This window comes from Varroa destructor, unplaced genomic scaffold (genome assembly GCF_002443255.2).
Source record: "Varroa destructor unplaced genomic scaffold, Vdes_3.0 BEIS01000001.1, whole genome shotgun sequence".
Taxonomy (NCBI): Eukaryota; Metazoa; Arthropoda; class Arachnida; order Mesostigmata; family Varroidae; genus Varroa; species Varroa destructor.
In genome coordinates, this window is record NW_019211454.1 from 31,261,930 (window position 1) to 31,280,789 (window position 18,860).

General features: G+C 43.5%; 1 protein-coding gene across 14 annotated transcripts in view; it reads left to right on the forward strand.

The window, feature by feature from the left end:
• Positions 1-17,604, forward strand: part of ec (ubiquitin specific peptidase echinus) — a 201,708-nt gene extending 184,104 nt beyond the window's left edge. For all 14 annotated transcript variants that reach the window (XM_022792386.2, XM_086978229.1, XM_086978227.1 and 11 more), the window contains 5 exons: positions 11,584-11,811; positions 12,104-12,385; positions 12,536-12,841; positions 12,945-15,014; positions 15,156-17,604. In XM_022792386.2, the coding sequence (XP_022648121.1) occupies positions 11,584-11,811; positions 12,104-12,385; positions 12,536-12,841; positions 12,945-15,014; positions 15,156-16,163 (3,894 nt within the window). In that variant the 3' untranslated portion in view covers positions 16,164-17,604. The remainder of the gene's footprint in view (positions 1-11,583; positions 11,812-12,103; positions 12,386-12,535; positions 12,842-12,944; positions 15,015-15,155) is intronic.
• The last annotated feature ends 1,256 nt before the right edge of the window (positions 17,605-18,860 follow it).

Consider the following 18,860-nt stretch of genomic DNA (forward strand, 5'->3'; position numbering starts at 1 on the left):
ATATAACATGATAAAGTGTAATGTCATTCGATGTCGGTATTTTCCTTCCTGCGGTGATTAACCTTATGCCGGCGCTTTGGTCGCAACCCAAGCCTCAGGACAACATCCTTATAAGAGAGTACTGCTACCGCCCATGAGATGTTAGAGTTAATAAGCAGATACTTCGCGAGGTGGAGGTGAGAGCGAAGCTAAGCTAAGCTTCGCTTTTGGTCTGACTTTCTCCCATAGGATATTAGTCGAAAACTACGTCGGGCCTTCTGGGCAGTCTCGTATATTTTCCGACGGGTTACTACTTAATCCGACTCATACCTGAACAGCAGGGGGCATTCATAGTTAGGTCACTGCAATCGTTTTAGGTCATGTATGTTTGCCAGCCGCATGTATTAAGATATCTTTGCTAGAACCCTCCGCTTACTACAGAAAACGTGTCCTTATTAAACTTTGCCATTGCCAGTATATTAGATTCGTATAGTGAAAAGGCGTTGCATATTCAATCAAGTTTTCTATGACTGTTAATAGCTGTTTCAGTAATTAGAAAAATTCCAAAAAAATATCATGTTGTATCGGTCGTGATATTTCTACAATATAGACAGCATCATCGCTGGCAACATGGTTTTTTTATCACCACTATATTATCGAAATTAACATTGTTTAATAAAGTACTGGTGATCAAATTCGCCGTTTTTTTAATATTCAATGCCACGGGTCACACTCTAGAACTTCTATTCCTATAGAAGCCATGGGGGTGACAAGCCATAATTCATCAGGTGGATTGTTTGGCGATCTGCTTCCGCGATGCCTTCTTCTAAATAGTTACGACTCAAACGATACAAACAACAGTTAACATGGTGACGCCGTCAGCGTATAGCCTGATCAACTCCTTAGAAAGATTTCTCTCAATTCATGTGGTGAAAACAAGATAAACGCTACCCATAGCCAGGGCGGCTATGGGTACTATATTGACGGGCTCCAGCCAGACAACCAGTTCGAAAGACTGCTTAAGTGAGTTGCTGTTATCGCGTGTAGTTGCTTGATATAATCTACGGTCGTAACGCGTCATCACAATGAAATCCGCGTCGAAGTTCTTGTTGTTGCTGTGGTAATTGTTGCTATCGGTACTGCTGCCGCCAAAACTTCATGCAACCTCGTGTTACTATTCAATTAGCGAGTGACCTTCTCAATGTTGCTAGGCAGATGCCTATTTATATATTCGCCTCTCTGCCAGCCTGTCTTTCAGCCCACCTAGTCGGCTGGGTTCACACTTATCGTAATGTACAACTAGATAATCCAGTGTTTCTGCTATTGCCGCCGTCTCGTCGTTGTCGGGACAGTGCATGAAAGGTGATGAAGACGGTGAACAGTGACAGTGATCGATGGAGACAGCCGCTAAACACTGGCAGTAAGACAGCAGACAATTGTCCCGATTTGCGCGGGCGCCAATAACGACGAACGCAACGATGACAGACCCTGAATAAAACGTCGAGCAGTAGGAAAATTCGCCATAGTTACTCATGGACTGCCGGCTGACCAAGCGACTATTCTTCTTTCTCGCGAAAAAGACAAAGTCTCTATACTTGCAGATGGACACAGATACGTGCACACTCGTAGACAGAGACTTATACACAAGGGCTAAAACCAGCTTGTGACGACGGCGAGAACCAGTTGTTGTCTGGAGCTGAAGCTGCTAATATTGAAGAAGAAGGACTATGGTAATGATGATGACATTGATAGTGACGCAGATGTTTTATTTTGGATGTTGTTACGGAATTTACTACGCCGGGAGTCGGGTCATGCCGAACCGTGTGAGCACGCTTTCCCTATTTGAGTTTGACATGAACCGGCCTCGCGGTAAAAGGTTTTCCCCCTCATAGAAAATGGCAAGTACCAAGAGGAAGGCCATCAGCACTCGTTGTAACTCTGAAATTGTAACTATATACAAGGGTAGTCGCCTTCTTATGCCTTATTATAGTATTAGTTTACAATGATGTACAATGAGGTACAATGATGCCAGTGTTTTGTTGCCATCGGTAAGACAAATAGCAGCGCATAGCTACTACACGATGGTGATCATAACAGAGTATTTTTCTGGTAACGTGGCAACTTCATGCCAACATTTCTACAGCAGAACAGCCGTAAGGGGCCGCTGGACACATCGGACAGTAGAGGCCATCGTCAATACTCGTTGGCCTCATGTTCGTTTTGTTTGTAGCTGGTTTCGTTGCGATCATCATCATCGTCGTCGCAGAAGTCTCGCAAAACAGAAGCCTTCAGAGGGATTAGTGAGGCTCCTATTCACTTCAGTTTGTTGAGCTGTAACCTCTTATTTAGCTTCTGCTGGCATCACCGAGCCTCGTTTCGGCTTGGTCTTTGGCCTTGGCTTCTGCTGCGAACAGCAGCTATTGCGGACTACTACGGAGGTAACTATGGCTGAAGTAACTCCAGCGTAGTTGTTATGGCTAGATTGCCACATCGCTGTCAGCTACCACGGCTACTGCTACGAGAACGAACTGCCTTCGAACCGTATGAACAAAGCGCCAGCATATACTGCGGTAACGAAGCCAACTCCGGTACGCAAGCAGCAACATCTGCAACTTCCATAAAAAAGAATAATACTACGAAAATAGAGTACGATGATAATTAAGAGGAAGCACAATGTCGAGTCTACATATCGTATATATATAAAAGTCGCGAAGACCAAAAGAATTAAAGCTCATTTCTTAACGCAGTGTTGTCGATCAGATTGAGAAAGCAGGGACAAGTACACTGGTAAACAGCTTGTGTTTAACGAATGAATTTCAATAGAAAAGGTATCCTATTTGACTAATTTTTTCGTGTTCCATACCCGAACGGTATTGTTAACGCAGTGCAATCGCCAGAGCGGATTACGCCTGTTGTACAGTGGCGAAAGGCCCAACGAAAACACACGCAGGAACTGTCACAGCCTGAGACTGTTTCATTCTTCTGAGGCAAAAATGACAGAGCAGGCATAGGAAGGGAAATAGATACACTTAATAGATTGTAGTAATGTTTTTATTTAGCTCTGGCCAAAAAGTTGTCAGGGTAATGCTCTTAATTAGAAAAGTTTATGCTCTGATAATAACAACAGTACATAATAGATCTTAGCTTTTTATCATACACCCACTATACGTGGGACCCGTTATGCGAGCACTCATCTCCGGTTGAAATGGCGAAATCAGAATAGAGACTGGTGACTTATAGTTGGCAACATCGATTGCATTACGTGACATGTCCTGCGCGCTATCCGTCACCTTTGACGTGTTTGTAACGACTGGTGGTTTGAGCGACAAGCGTTTGCTAGCCATGCAGTACTCGGTTATACTTTCGCCAAATAATTATTTTAAAACATATATACTTGTTATAGCAAACGTAGTTGCAGTATTAAGAATACCGTTGGGGTGTGAAGATCGAAAGAATGATTCTCTGTCCATTAAAATTCATTAGCTAAACGAAAGCTGTCTAGCAGTGTAGTTACAAGCAAGCACCACATCGCCAGAGATCTTCAGATATCATAGTCTCTTAACAGACACTAGAACTAGAGGCAAACAAATGGTACGAACACAGTTCGAGCTATAGGATAGCAAATTATTGCCAGCCAGCATTGACGTAGCTCTTCACGAAGCCGATGGGTCATCGTTTGTTTTCCTGCTATGCCATCCGGTAGCATACTTTAGACAGGCGCGTTTTATTTCATATTACGCAAAGAAATACCCTTACACTATACGTAACATATGGTAACGCTTCATACATACCCTAATATACAACAAAACTTAAGAAGAATATCTTATGGAAATTGATTACAAATATACGTACGTGACTGTGTCACGTTGGTAATGTCAATATTCGCATCCATATCGCCTTTTTTACTGCTACATATTGAGCTGTTGTAAACGAATTTTGGGGAACTTTGAAATTAGATGGTTTTTGTGCTACGCGATGCTAACAAACTACGTTTGGCTGATAAATATTAATGTAAATAGACCTATGAGCTAACATTGGCTGAATTGACACTAATATAAATGGGTTTAGGAGAAAAACATTTCAACCCCAGAAATAAGCACCAGTAAAATATTACAGAATTTTCACTTAAATACCGAAAATGCGGAAGCTAAGTAAAGATGGTTCTCGTGTAAATTGATCCGAAGCAGTTGGTAAAAGTACATTTTAGGTACAACTTGAGCAACTTTAATTAAAAAAATTTGCTTGGAGAGCACCACCGCCTTAGGTGAGACGTATACCATTTCCATCGCCAGCCGGAGAGGAAATAGGCAACAGGATAGCGTCATCCTAGAAGGAAATTAAGCTGGGTGGTAGAGTCGCGGCATAGGTTCGGGCCTAAGGTGATGCTGCCGTCATTTTAGGCTACTGCCTGCAATGGACGTCAGCAGTATCCGCTAATATACGATACTCTCTGAGAATGAAACAATGAACGCAGTCCGCTATCTCGAGTTCCTCAAGAACTCATAGACCGTTAACATAGCAATCGAAAGCATTCAGTCTGGTTACTTGATAACAACGCCAGACCTTATCGCCATGTCTCCTATCGCCATCGTTTGCTGAACTGAGCAAAAAATGTCCAACGTTGGCTGCTTATTCTCTCGATCTATGCCCGTATGGTGACGAGGCTTTGCATGCGCTAAAGAGAGCAGCTGGTGGGCAAGTATATCCGACTGTCGATTTATTCCGAGAAGCCATAGATAGAAAAATTACATATGGGAACGCAAACGGTACGTATATAGTTGGAAGCTGGACGAAGTGTGTAAAAGATGAAAGAGAGCACCTCTAGCATACATAAAAAAGCATCATTCTGGCCTAATCCGTTCAAAAATTATTTAATCTTAAAGTCCGCCAGACAAACCGGTAAGAACTGCTCATATTATATTTCGTTACATCTTTTGGTCTCATCGATGCTCCTTGTAGCTGGCCGTCCTATAAAAGCGAGCAGCGGCCGCTAGTGTTGCTGATAGCCGTACAAAGTTCGTTCGTTCGTTACGTTCATCGCAGTGACGGAGTCGTTTTCCCCGTCAGCAGCACGACAACTTCCCCGACTTCATTTCGTCTCCATCTTCTTCTTTGGTAGTTCGGGTATTCGTTGCTTTTATAGGGAATAAGCGAGAGGGAGGCCGAAGCTTAGGGCTTAGATGTAGCTGTCGGTGGTCGTTGGATTGACTTTGTCCCCGTTTCATTTGATGGAGGGCAGGGCGGCCTCATCATTCTGTGCTACCAGATATACCACCATGTCGGTGTGCTTGCTAACGGCGAACATGTATTGCCATATCTCGTTTTCAAAATATCTGTTTATTTGAAAGTGAAAAAGAAAGGGAATCATGTATATATGTATATATATATATATATATATATATATATATATATAGTGTTAACGGAATTATACTAACATGTACGACAATAGTGCTACTCATTTGAAAAGATAAGGACAGAGGTTCTATCTTACATATCAGCTAATCTACTATCATGAACTTTGGTTGGCTCTTATTTGTTAGGGATAAAATGACCTTAACTGCGACATGTATCGGCAAAAGGCCTTTTAGGTGACTAAACCAGTATTCTTTCTTACGTCAGAAACCAGCACAAATACGAACCTACGGCATGCAATACGTATCTCTAGCTGTATTTATGTTAATCATGCATAAGATATAAAAACCGAGTACAACCGTTGCACACTTTCTGAAACAGCACAGGCAAGTACATACACATGCACACCCCGGCACCGAGGGAGGGAAGGGGGGTCAATTTGACTCTTCAACATCTCTCAGCTGAACTAAAAAGAAAGCAGGAGTTACAAAAAGGCCGAAAAAAAACATGAAAAAAGAAGGGTGAAGTCAGATCACGAAACCCGCAGCTGACTGCCGCCAACGAAGCAACAGACGACAACGGCATCGGCCAACGTAAGCCTGATTTGCCACGACCTCTAGCGGAGACGCCGAATAACTTTTCGAGCGGCTTGACGGCAATACAGTCAGTGGCAGCGCCGATGCAGAAGGCGTCGCTAGCATTGCGCGGCGTCGCTGTGGCTGCGCGTCAACTTCCGATCGAGCTACTGATCGACTAGCAAGCATTCGCATACGTAATGAGCGATTCGAAACGAAAAATGAGCAAACTCTTGTGATCTTCACGCCATCTATTGCAGACAGAAGGAAACTCTTTTGCAGCAGTTATCCCTAGGGGATAGTCGGTTGTATTGTCAAATCCGGGATACGCCAAAGTCAGGGCAATAGTAAAATGGTAAATGCTCATAGACGAACGAACTTGAGCAAAGAATGAAGCAGGGAGAAATCGGCTAGAAGAAACTACACCACAGATATGTGGTGTCGTTTTGAGTGAGTAGCTTACGTGAAATGTGCTGAGCAACGAAAAACACGAACGTAAGCAGCTGCCGTAAGCTGGAGTGGGTTATGGAAATTACGATAAAATACGTTGCCGATGTGGAACGAGCTCTTAAACTATTTGACGCATAACATACGTAGCATGATTGTTACACAGACAGCTGATTTAACCACCTAGGAATGATAAATGACAGAAACGGACAATAGCTATTAAATAATTCGGACTAGACTTTTATTTTTTTAATTCGACTAGGACTAGTAACTCTAACGATTATGCCGCGATAAAAGCAAACATATTATGGCCAAGCGCTACGTGAGTAATCGAGTGAGGAACCTTTTCAATTGCTTGACAACGACAGAACTGACTGATGCCCAGCTATGAAGCCCCCGATTCGCAAATGATTTTGATGTGCACGGCAATGGCTTGCAGTATGTTCGACGATTATTTGGTTTTATCTAATTTTTCTATTTGAATCTTCAGTTTTTGGCGACGCCGTTAAGCTTCTAGTGATATCAACTGTGATGAAACGTTTGAGCGAATATATTATATAGAGCGATATAGTAATACTATATATGCCACGATGCGGCTCGCGTGTCGGTTACTCTTGTTACTTAGCTTACCGGGTTCAGCGACAGATAATTAGAACATTGGCGTTTCTATTGGGAAACAATATGAGCGCTGTATTTGTTATTGACGGTTGTTTCGAGAAGGAGAAACGCCATATCCGAAAAATATACCGAGAGCGTGATGGAGCAAATAGTTTCTGTTACGTTACGTCACGTTACATTTCTAGAGACCAGCCAAAGCTGGCGTTCATTACCGCACCGATATCGGCCGTGGTGAATCAACGCACCAGGATTGAATGCAGGTCAGGTTGTCTTCTTGCACAAATCTTCTCGAAGTCGTGTGCCGATATATTTGCGTGATATATTATTTGTGACATGTGGTCTGCGCATAAAAAAATACTGACAAACTTCCAAGTTGTTGTTATGTTAGGTAAGTTATAGCTTTGCAATAGAATACATAGATTTATTTTGAGCTATTGTTACCGACAAAATACGAGGCCTATATCTCAGAATTTTCTCATACAGTGATTCCATGAAATGTGCCCCAAACGAACCAGTCATAGGGATTGACTATAACGATGAGAGAAGGATTAAATCTGATCCGTAATGACAAGATTGTGTTAGGTTTGCGAATCGACTACAGGGATTTTTTGGTGGACGACATAGTGCATTTTTTTGGCTTGGATGCGCCTGAATTTGCTTAAAATATTTCGTCTTTTCGGTTAATATACAATTGTTTTTAGTGGATCAAGCTACACTGGCAAAATGTTAGCAAAAGCATCCCCTAATTCTGGTCATGATAAAAGTTACTGTCGTTTACGAACTACCTTTGTCATGATAGTACAGTCACCAATTCAATGGCGACTTCAGACTTATTAGGGTAATTACCTGTTATACTTCGTTACTGAGAACCGAGGAAATTTTATGGGGCAGTGTTTTCGGCGTATCAACGTTTAGCTTCGGTTGAGGCCAGATGTGAGTGGACCAAATATTCGATCTTCCCATCATAGCGGAGTTCGAACCTGGATTGTCTATTTCAAGCAGTCTAGAGAATCCCGCCTCTTCATCAGCCGCTCTTTTCAGCCTCATCTTCCGTTTTCACGCTTCATCATTTTGTGCACTTATTTAGCTGACCGTCAGATTATCCGTCCGTTTGCTTTCACCGCAGGTTTCACAGCTTCGTTACGCCTGTCAGCACCTAACCCACCCCTAAGCCCAACTTTAGTCCAGTTTTAGCTGATACACTCAATAGGTCAATCGCCCACGTTGACAACAGGCAGGGTGCCACCGTCAAACTTAACACGCATAACAATAGCGGGCTATCGGAACAGAATAGGAAGCGTTTGATAATTCAAAAGGGCCCCATATCTTCAACTCAATTGAAGGTTGGACTTTAAAAAGAAAAATATCTTTGGTTCCCTCTGAGTGCACAAATCGCTTTCAGGCGATACGGTATGATCTAGTGTGCCGTTTTAACTCAGCATAACGAAGAGACTCATAGGCGATTGTTTGTGTTGAAATAAGGAGTTCCGAGATCTTTTCAAGCGAGTATCGTTGTCTGCGATTTCCAGACAGAGGCAGCCTTTGCGATGTTGACAAGCCCGTCTTTTCTGCATGGTTTTTATCTATTGATGTCGGTAGGATGAGGCTGGTACTTACTAGGCGGCTAATGGACGTCTAGGCGATAATAGCCTAAAAAAAGTGTTGGCAGTCTTTAAACTACCGCGAAAATGGCGTCAGTGATCTAAAAATTTTCAAAGTTACTATGTTACGTGCATCTTATATAATAGGGTTGTTAATTGAACTTTTTTTAATTAACTTTATTGACAGATCTGCAAGTACAACAGCGTTTGTATACACGTTGCCCCGTGAGATTAGAATCTTGAACCTAAAGGTCCCGTGTCTTTAAAGTTGCCCCGACGCCGTCTTAACGAACGAAGTGATTGATATTATTTGTGTTGTCCGTATATGATACGGCTTTGCTTTTTGCTACAGTCCAGTTTAACTTGCTGAACCTGCACATTTAGGGCGCGTTTTCGAGACACAAATACCTTATATAAGGCCAACCTATATATAATTTCCTTCGTATAGATAATACGCAGATATATTTATGGTATCTGCGTTGTAGAAAATAGCCTTGAAGCAAAGCTCATGTTGGATGAACTCATTATCCACTTTGGCGAACGGGTGGCCGACGCTAGGGGACAGATTCGACCGTTGGTCACAGGACCTAGGATAGAATTGTGGATAATGAGAGGCTCTGATTTCAACCGATTTGAAGCGATTTTTGAAGGTAAATGTCATCATACGTATCTCTCTTGTTTAGAGCCAGTCTCGGTATTGCAGTGAAAGGCTCTGATGGTAATGCTGTGAAGGAACATTAGACCATTAGAGCTCTCAACAGATAGAAAGAGCCGATTGGAATATAATCTTTGATGTGAAAAGTAGATATGACTTCCGGAGATGATCGCTCATCATATCTAAGTACTACTTTCATAAGAAACAGGCGCGTACACACTTCTAATCGATTATCTTAGACTTGCTTGATCATTATTACAAATTACAAAATATATATATATACCTTAGTATGATTATACTAGCGGTTTTTTCAAAAATTTCTTATGTCGCTTGGGTGTAGTAGGTTTAGTTCAACCTATCGACACAACACAGCGACGGAGATTATTAAGATAAAAAGAAGCAATGCTGATATATGCGACACAAGAGGTTGGAAAATGTTCCTCCGAAAAACTATCGACACAAAAACTACGCTTATACGAGCATCATTAAGTGATGTAATATAATGAGCATGATAATTAAGAAAATGAAAATTCTCCTTATTGGCGACTAGCAACCAGGGACAACAAGAGCTTAATCATTGCTTCACTTGCCCGTCTTCCTTTAGTTGTACGGATGGCGAACGAATATCGCTGGCCAGTTCTAACATCATCCATGGCTGCCTTTGCCAAGAGGATGTCAATTTGCTCGCTGCCGCTTGCGTTTTCGCGCATGCTTTCATTACCTCAAGTTGAAGTCGAGCAGAGACTTCGGTGGCCGTGACGGTGGTTACGGGGGCTAATTGAAAATAAGCCAATGTCAACGGACAGAAGTAGCAGCGGTGTAAACCGCTTGTCCTTTTTGTTGTTGTTTCTGACCATTGTTGTCGTTGCTGTTCTGTCTGTTTACATAATGTGTCCTTTACCCGCTTGCTCGTTTGGTCTCGCTATTGCGCTCCTGTTTCTCTAATCAGTAACGCTGTTTGGACGCCGCCCGCTTCTTCATCGGCCTTCTTTATGATAGACGACAATCCCCAAGGGGAATGCAATTCTGACGCAATAATGAACGACCTGAATGTTAGACAAAAACAGTAACAATACCATTATTCATTGTCGGCCGCGCTTTGGGTGGGGTCCTGTTTTGGTCGGTTCACGGTAGTGCTGCTTCTCATCTGTTGATCGCAGTAAGGTTATCGTCGCCCCTGTCGTTGTTTTCGAATAATCATTTATTATTTAGCAACGTAGGGGTTGAAGTCGTAGGTATGCGGCTGCTGAGGAGCGAACAGGAGCAGCAACAGTCGGAGCTCAAAAAAGAGCTCTCCACTCGGCGGAAGTGGATCAGTTTTACTTCGTATTTGTCTGTCAGCAACGAGAGAATTTACGTCGACTTTTTTGACTTCTTCTTGCTATCTTTTCTTCCATTTTGTTGTTATCATTGTCCTGCTTCCGCAATTGCCTGCGCCGCTGTTGTATGGGACATTTGTTGTTGATTAATACTTTTCATAGAACGGGACGACGCTACAACCATCCATCATATTTTCGCGTGTGTTTGTATGCACATCGCATACATTTTATGTGTATTGTCTGATTATATCGGTATGTGACTTGGTACGTGTTGCTTGTTCTTAGTATGATGCCTTTTGGCGGATTCTGCCACCAACACCGCCTTATTCCAGCCCCGTGTCGATTTCTTCCGTTCAGAAAGCTGTCAGAGATCTTCTACTGATGGATGTGTTTAAGTACAATAGCTATATACGTACGTAAAGAGCTGTACGGAATAGGCGGGTTGGGTGAGCAAAAGTGCGACGCGAAAAGGTTCTGCTGTGTCCTAAAGAGGCTCAACATTGTTTTAGCTTTATGTAGGACTACTCTGTTGTAACCTTTGCTGGGTTGTGACGAGGCAATGAATAATAAATGATCAAACGTAAATGCAGTGCAGTTCTTCACCATTCAACATAATTCTGTGTAGTGAATAAGACTTTCATTTGCTACCGTTCGAGCAGAACATTGACATATTTGCGGCTTACATGTGTGACGCATGATATTGCTGTATCAGATGGCCAAGACTGTTAAACAGGCAAAAGGTAATTGAATGACAGACTGATTGCGAGAGGAGGCCATGCATAGGCTCACGTTACAGGACAATTGTAGGCAAAATTGCGTTGCTAGGTTGCATGCATAATTCAGTTTTGATGCATCACGTGCTAACAGCAAAAAGACCAACAGGCGTTGGCTTAAGGCTTTCCAGTAAATCGATTTTTCATATTGTCATCCTACGTACCATGCTCATGTTCATAGCTAGACACTAGATAAATAGTCTAAGCTTGAAATGTACAATACATTAATGAAGCAAGGTGACTATACCATTATGCAACTTGTAGGTGTTATGGCATCTAGACATTTTCCGAAGAAGCTTCCGGGATCTAGTAGGCCATGTGTGTATGGGTGAGTCTTGCATCTTCTGCGCCCTGAAGGAGCTTTTCGCACAGTTCCAATACAGCCAGGAGTCAGCGTTGCCTCCGGACGCGTTACGGAAAGCACTAGCCGAAACGTTTTTCGATCAACGTCGGTTTCAACTGGGATTTATGGACGATGCTGCTGAATGCTTCGTGAGTAGCCTAAATTATATGATGAATGCCAATAATATATCTCTGTAGTTGTTTGTCTATATCCTGTACGCATTAAATAACGTTTATCGTATTACCCAATAAACAAAGTTGTCACTGTTCGAAACGGAGAAGTGAGCCACTTTAGAATTTGCTGCTCTTCAATAACTCGATAGGAATTTGTTCCTGAACATAGCCTGATGCCTTCAGGCATACGCGTGTCCGAAATTGTATTGTGAACTACCTGAAGTTAATAAGCGTGTCAGAAAAATCTAACATCTGTTTGTATTTTCAGGAAAACATGCTTCTCCGAATTCACTACCACCTAGCAAGTCACGATTTGGAAGAAATGTGCTCGGTGGCACACTGTATTCCACATCAGAAATTTGCCATGACTTTAGTCGAACAAACCATTTGTCATATGTGCGGTGCTACGTCAGAGCCTCTGCCATTTACTCAAATGGTTCATTACGTATCGGCATCAGCTCTATGCACTCAGGCAGGAAAGGAAAAACCCGTCTCTTTCGGGGAGCTGTTGTACAAGGCTGGAGGCATGGGTGACATACGCGACTGTCCGGTACGTGTTCAAAACATCTGGTCACTTCAACTGTGCTCATTGTTATACCTTTATTATGCCACAGTCATATGTATATTATGCCTCTCATTTTCTGCCATCATTACACTAAAGCATACGTATACATATTTGCACTTTTTGCCAAATTTTCAGAGCTCCTGTGGAGCTAAAATCCAGATTTGTCGTACGCTAATGAACAAGCCAGACATCGTTTCGTTAGGCCTCGTATGGGACTCAGAGCGGCCAACGGTGGACCATATTGTCAATGTCCTCGATACAATCGGCACGTCTTTACGGATGCACGAGATGTTCCACACCGTTGTTGATCAGATATGGGCTCGCGCGACGACTCATAACCTCGTCGGAATCGTTACTTATTATGGCAAGCATTACTCGACCTTCTTTTTCCATACGAAACTTCGTGTGTGGATCTACTTCGATGACGCAACCGTTCGAGAGGTGAGCACTCCTTCATATGCCAATATTCCATAGAATTGTTTACTGTTTAGTGCTGTACACTCGCTTGAAATGTAAGTCTTGACTTTTATTCACTATTTTTCAGATCGGTCCACAATGGCAACAAGTTGTCGAAAAATGCCGAAAAGGACACTTTCAGCCTTTACTTTTGCTATATGCCAATCCCAATGGCACACCAGTGCAAACAGCTAGCGCACCGAAGGCTGTTCTCCTTTGTTCCAACGTCGGACTCAAGAATCCATCGGAGTTGAACAAATTCATATTAGCCAACAGCGAAGTACCTTCAGATATGTCACATTACGCCAATGCGCAACAATGGATTCAAAATAATTGGCATAAAACAGGCGAGGTGCCGCCAAATGTCACAATGAAAGATTTCCGTCCCAGAACATTTTCCGATAGCAGCGTAGTTGAAGCCGGCCTTAAACCGAGCCAAGGTAAGGCGTACGATGACGAGTTCCTCAACGACGAGTACATCAATCGACAGATTGTCGAGAGTGTCCTTTCGAAACAGCGGATGCACCAGCGTCATCAAAGACTGGCCATTGTAAACGCCGCCCACAATCCACAACAGCTGCAGCAAGGCGGAGTACGGACCAGCTCGAGTTCTCTTGAGTCCTTCGAAAACTCTCTTAGAGAGAAGATGCTTGAACAGCTCCAAGAGGGCCGGCGGCGTGACAGCGGCAACTGGTCCGGTGAGCGAAATTCAAGTTCTAGTTCGAGCTCGACGTCACTCGACAATCCGTATGCTCTACCAAACATCAAACGTTTCCAAAAGCCTCTGGTACCATGTCCACCAGAGTACGCCAATAGTATGGCGGCAGCACTTGATAAAGGCTATGATTCGTACTCGATTAGTAGCACCGACTCGTACTCCGGGCCACCTGGTTCGCCCCACAAGCCACTGGGCGGCATCCAAGAGGAATGTTTGGTTCATGTTGATGTTGCTAAAATGACACATGTATCAAAGGCCGTTATTCAACGAGCTCTGCAGGACCCATTTATTGAAGAAGTTCTCGCCCAGCGTGGTCCTATGGAGTATGAAAGGCTGTGGGCTCAAAGCGATTGGCTTATTAGGCGATCTTACGAGAAGGAGCAAACGGGCGACTTAGAGGTGGCAGCGTTTTTAAGCGATTGCGCCGCCGCTAAAGCTCGTGTGTCAATGGAAGCGCCATACAGCAATGGTCAGACGCTGATCGCAGCTAAGATGAAGCATTCGTCGTGTGTAATGAGATCGAACATGATCTATAAACGAGTGAAGGAGATTGAGATGGAGAACAAGAAGCGTCATCGAGAGCTGGAGACTATTCACAGTCGGCAAGGCTCACGCGATAGTCGCCGCAGCGGCAATCACAGTCGGCAAAATAGCCGAGAACTACTCCCACCTCCGCCCGATTCCATGTTGTCGGACCCAATGGAGTCCTCGGTGGCCGTCTATGCGACCTTGCCGAAAAAATCGGCCCGCAAGAAACTGCTCCAGGACGAAGTGGGCAGTTCGGCTGATGTCGCTCCTCGGGTTCCACCAAAGAATTTCAGTGTTAAAGAGTTCCTTGAAGCGGAAGGCGAACAGGAACGGAAGACAATGTCGCTCATGAGAAGTAACAGTAATCCGACTGGGTCAATAAAAAGTGGTGACGAGGCTGGGGAAGCAGTCTCTGCAAAGGATTCGAAGAAGGTTCACAAAATTAAACGAAAATTAATGGGAGGCTTTTTGCGACGGAAAAATCGTTCATTGCCTGATCTCCGCGACGCAGAAGACTCAGGAGCCGTGTCCGCACCCGAGGATTGTGGGTCCTCCAAAACTGAAAAGGCGAAAGCCGCTCAGATCTCGCCGCTTCGAGGCTTCCATCAGACAAATAGAACGAACCGGCCTCAGCTTGTCAAAGTTACGTGCCCCACTGTCGCGCTTGCCGAGGTTACTGGTAAAACTGCGCCCCTTCCAGAGTTGCCCAAACCGGAGTCTAGAAGTGAGGTTGACCTTTATGAGGATCCGGAATATGCAACACCGACAATTTCTAACGAGAAGCCAATCCGAGTCGAGGATGAGCGTTCGGAGGAGATACGGGAGACATTCCTTGGAGAACTTCAGAGGAAAAGAGCACAACTGCACGAAAAACGCCTCCAAGCAGCGAACAAAGCGAAGAATGACACAAAGGTAAGCAAGCGATTTTATTTTCCATACTCATGACGGTAAACATGCTTGAAGACTGCAACTATGCTGCGCTCTAAGCTGTGCAGTGTCTCATTTTATTTTATTTATTATCTTACTATAAAGAAGTGTTTGTGCTCATTGCAGACCTCATCGCACGCTTTGGCGCAGACACCAATACAAACACCCATCCCTCCTCAAACGAAAGAACCGTTAGATAATAACAACAACATGAAGTCGGTTAAGAATCTAGCCACAAAGTTCGAGAAGATCCTTCGAATGCCAGCCCCCAAAAGCTCATGTGATGAAGTAGATGGAAAAGCAACTGAAGAACCTCGAATTCCTCCGATCGGACAGCCTGTACCCGTAGCCATACCCCCCCCGCCTCTGCCGGCTCAACCTCCATTCACACGTTCGAGTTCTATTCGATCGACCTCCTCAACCGGCAGCACGGGATCGGATGGTATGCGTAGACCTCCACGTCCCCCGGACTATGAAACAGCTTTGCAGCGCCGAGAGCTAATGAAGAAGCAGCGCGCATCCATTTCATCAAGTATTGATGAAGAACTCTCAAACCTTCCGCCTCCACCGAACGAAATTCTCGCCACACCTCCCCTGGTTCGCGCACAACTAGCTTCAAGTTCTAGCATATCGTCGACTTCATCAATAAAAGAAACTGAAAAGGTCGTTTCCAAGTCGTTGATACCGCCCCCGCATCCGGCACAGGCTATTATCGCTACACACGCTGTGGAACCGGTAGAAGAACCTGACCACACGATAAAACATGAGGTGTTGCCAAAGTCACGTACCCTATCCAGCAGTAGTACAAGCAGCATGAAGAAAAAGAGTGTCACCTTCAGCGATCAGGTGGAGTTGGTGTCGTGCGCCGAGGAGATTGTCGAAGACTTTGTTCCCAATCCCCTACTTGAACGGGTCCTCAAGCAGCATCAAGAGAAGGTTCAGGAACAGCTTAACTCATCAATGGAAAGCATCGGCAGTAGTTCGGATAGCGCGGCGTTGGTTGCTGCAACCGCCGTTAACAGTTCCTCGACAGAATTTACGTGCAATCTTTGCCATGCCAAATCAGTACCAGCCAATATCACCTACTGCCCGGACTGCGCGTTTTACATGTCTCGCTTCCAAAAAGCTGACTAACTGAATCTATTATCATTAACGCACAATACGGATTGGTCAGTTCAATTGCCCAATCCAATCACTGATAGATATATATACGTATTCTTATTTAGACGGTCTTTATATCTGTAGACATCGATGACCGGCGTGCCGATTGTTTGCAGAAGAGGTGTAGTGTTCGTATTATGTATCCCGTCAATCAGTACATATTTATTGTGTGTCAACGCGCATTTCGTGTATCCACATATGAAACATATGCTGTGTATGCCTCTCTTCGCGTTGTGCCATAATGCTTCCATTTTGCTATCGTATTATACAGTGAAAATCTATTAGCATTTTGCCCTCTTTTTTTTTCTTACTCGAATTGTAAAAACAGCCTTTTCACAGTAATACTTTCTCGTTCGGAAACATGTGCTACTTTTCCTTCTGGAAAAGCTGCACCATGAGCTCTAACCACATAATTCACTCAAGTACCCGTTAACGATCAGTGATACAGAACAGGGCGTCGCCAGGGAGCACTAATTGAATTTCTGCTACGGAGCTCAATAAGGAATCCTGCGATGCGCATCACCGGGGTCTCTTTTGACTTGTTTCGACGATTGTGAAACATAGATACTCTACGAGAGTAGTTGAATAGCTGCACATGTAATTAATGGGTTATAGGCTTGTGAGTGGCTGGAAGACAGCAGCTTGCGGCTAGCTGAATCCGTTCGTCGTTGGCTAAAACGACGGACTGGCATTCGTCTGTCCAGCATGTATTTCGACATCGGTCCTGTGAGGCGCTCAAAAGGCAGACATTTTCTTTACTTCATCTAATGGCTCTGAGGTGAGAATTTTCGATTTAGCTAAATTTGCTGAGGTCACACCGCGTCTCACCTATGCCATTTCAGTCACGTCAAGCGCTCCTCTAATGTACCTAAGTAACCTACAGTATTTTTCTACTTCCGAGCCAGTGTGCATTTATCTAGCACTGTAACCCACGGCTAAATGTATGCGTGCTATTTTGCAACCATATATATATATATATATATTGTTTATGGATTAGTGCAGCAATCGGCCCGGCATAAATACCAATAATAGTATTAAATAAATTAGTTCGTGTTGGTATAATTCAAATAAGAAAGAAGCAATTACGTTTACGCAAGTGCCAAACACTCTGGATCCGCGAACGGCAACTAAAAAAAAAAAAAAAACAATTTGACGTTTGCGATAATAAAAAAACGACGATAAATAATGGTGCGATGTAAAGATATGTACATATGAAACAACACTGTACATCTCAACAGCCACCAACAAACGAATGTACAAATCAGCTATCCTAATAATAATGCTTAATGTACAAATTGTATTCTAAATATTATATATTGCGCAGAGGACGTACGAACGCTGTAAGCAAAACAGATAATAAGAGAAAAAAAAGTATGGAAATATTCGAATAAAAATTAAAATATTAAACATACAATTGTGCGATAACCCTCATTTACGGCTAAAAAAAACTACTAATCACAGTTAAAACTATTATTAAACCTTCTATCGTTATTCATCAAGCGTAAACGGAAGCTTCTTCGTCTGAAATACCATTGTTGTATTGTTGAACGAATGTACCTTTGTTACTAAAGGAGAGGACGATATGACCACGCGTACATTCAATTTTCCAAAGGGGCAATAATAGTGAGAACAAGACATTGACGTCTCAAGCTGTGTTAAGTACGCCCACCTGCCATAGGGGCCAAAAAGCTACTAATTCTGTTTTTAGATACGTCCTGCAGAATGACAGGTAAGTATCAACTCAGACGTCTTAAGCGCCGAAGGCAAGACTGAGCTCAAAATTTTCGGGGCAGCGAGCTTGAACAAAATCGGTTATCTCAGACAATGAAAGCCCTCGTCGGCCTGATTGCATCCATGGGTGTTCGATCGAACAGTAAAATTGTTTTTTGCGCCACACTAACTTATTTACGGCTGCTCGTGGACAGCAGCATTCGATTCTATTATACCTAGATGATTTGAGCGTTTTTCTCCCAAAGTTAAGGCCCTTCGGCGAAACATCCTTTGACGATTTCCGTATCAACGCAGGAACGGACCGCAATTTGTGGTGCGATGATTTTCTGTCTGTCAAAGGTTAACTGTCGCAATACAGGCCGAAGAGCACCAGCGCAACCAAATAAGAGAGTTTCTCCAAGAGGCAAATCACTTTTGGCATGACCTATCCACACTTTGATATCCGGAATCAGCGTTGATCGGCAGGCATCACCCCGAACTATGTGTTACCAGATAATCGTGGTGAGCTTTCGTAGCGAACGCTAGAACATGTAACTACTACTTGCCAGCGTTCCTTCGTTCATTTGGTTCAAATGCGGGCCAGGAAAGGCAATGCAAAACGGAAAGGGCGGGAGCTAGGACCCACGACGTGGTCTTCTGTGCTCGTCGCAGGAGGCAAAGCTTCACTTACAATGTCGTGATAGGCCTCGATAATGTTCATGTAAACTGCCGGTAAGATTAGCGATTATGTGAAAGGCGAATTTACATTAGAAGTATTTAAATGGACCGCACACAATGTTGTTAGGTGAGTAAACTCCTCTGCAGAGATATATCATTCTTCTCTGTTTTCATTTGTGACTCAGAGTAAACTTCAAGCTTCTTTTAGAGACAGAAGAACCGAGTCAGATGAATTCAGACACGCGACACGATCTTTTGTTGCTGCTGCTGCTGTTTCTGTTA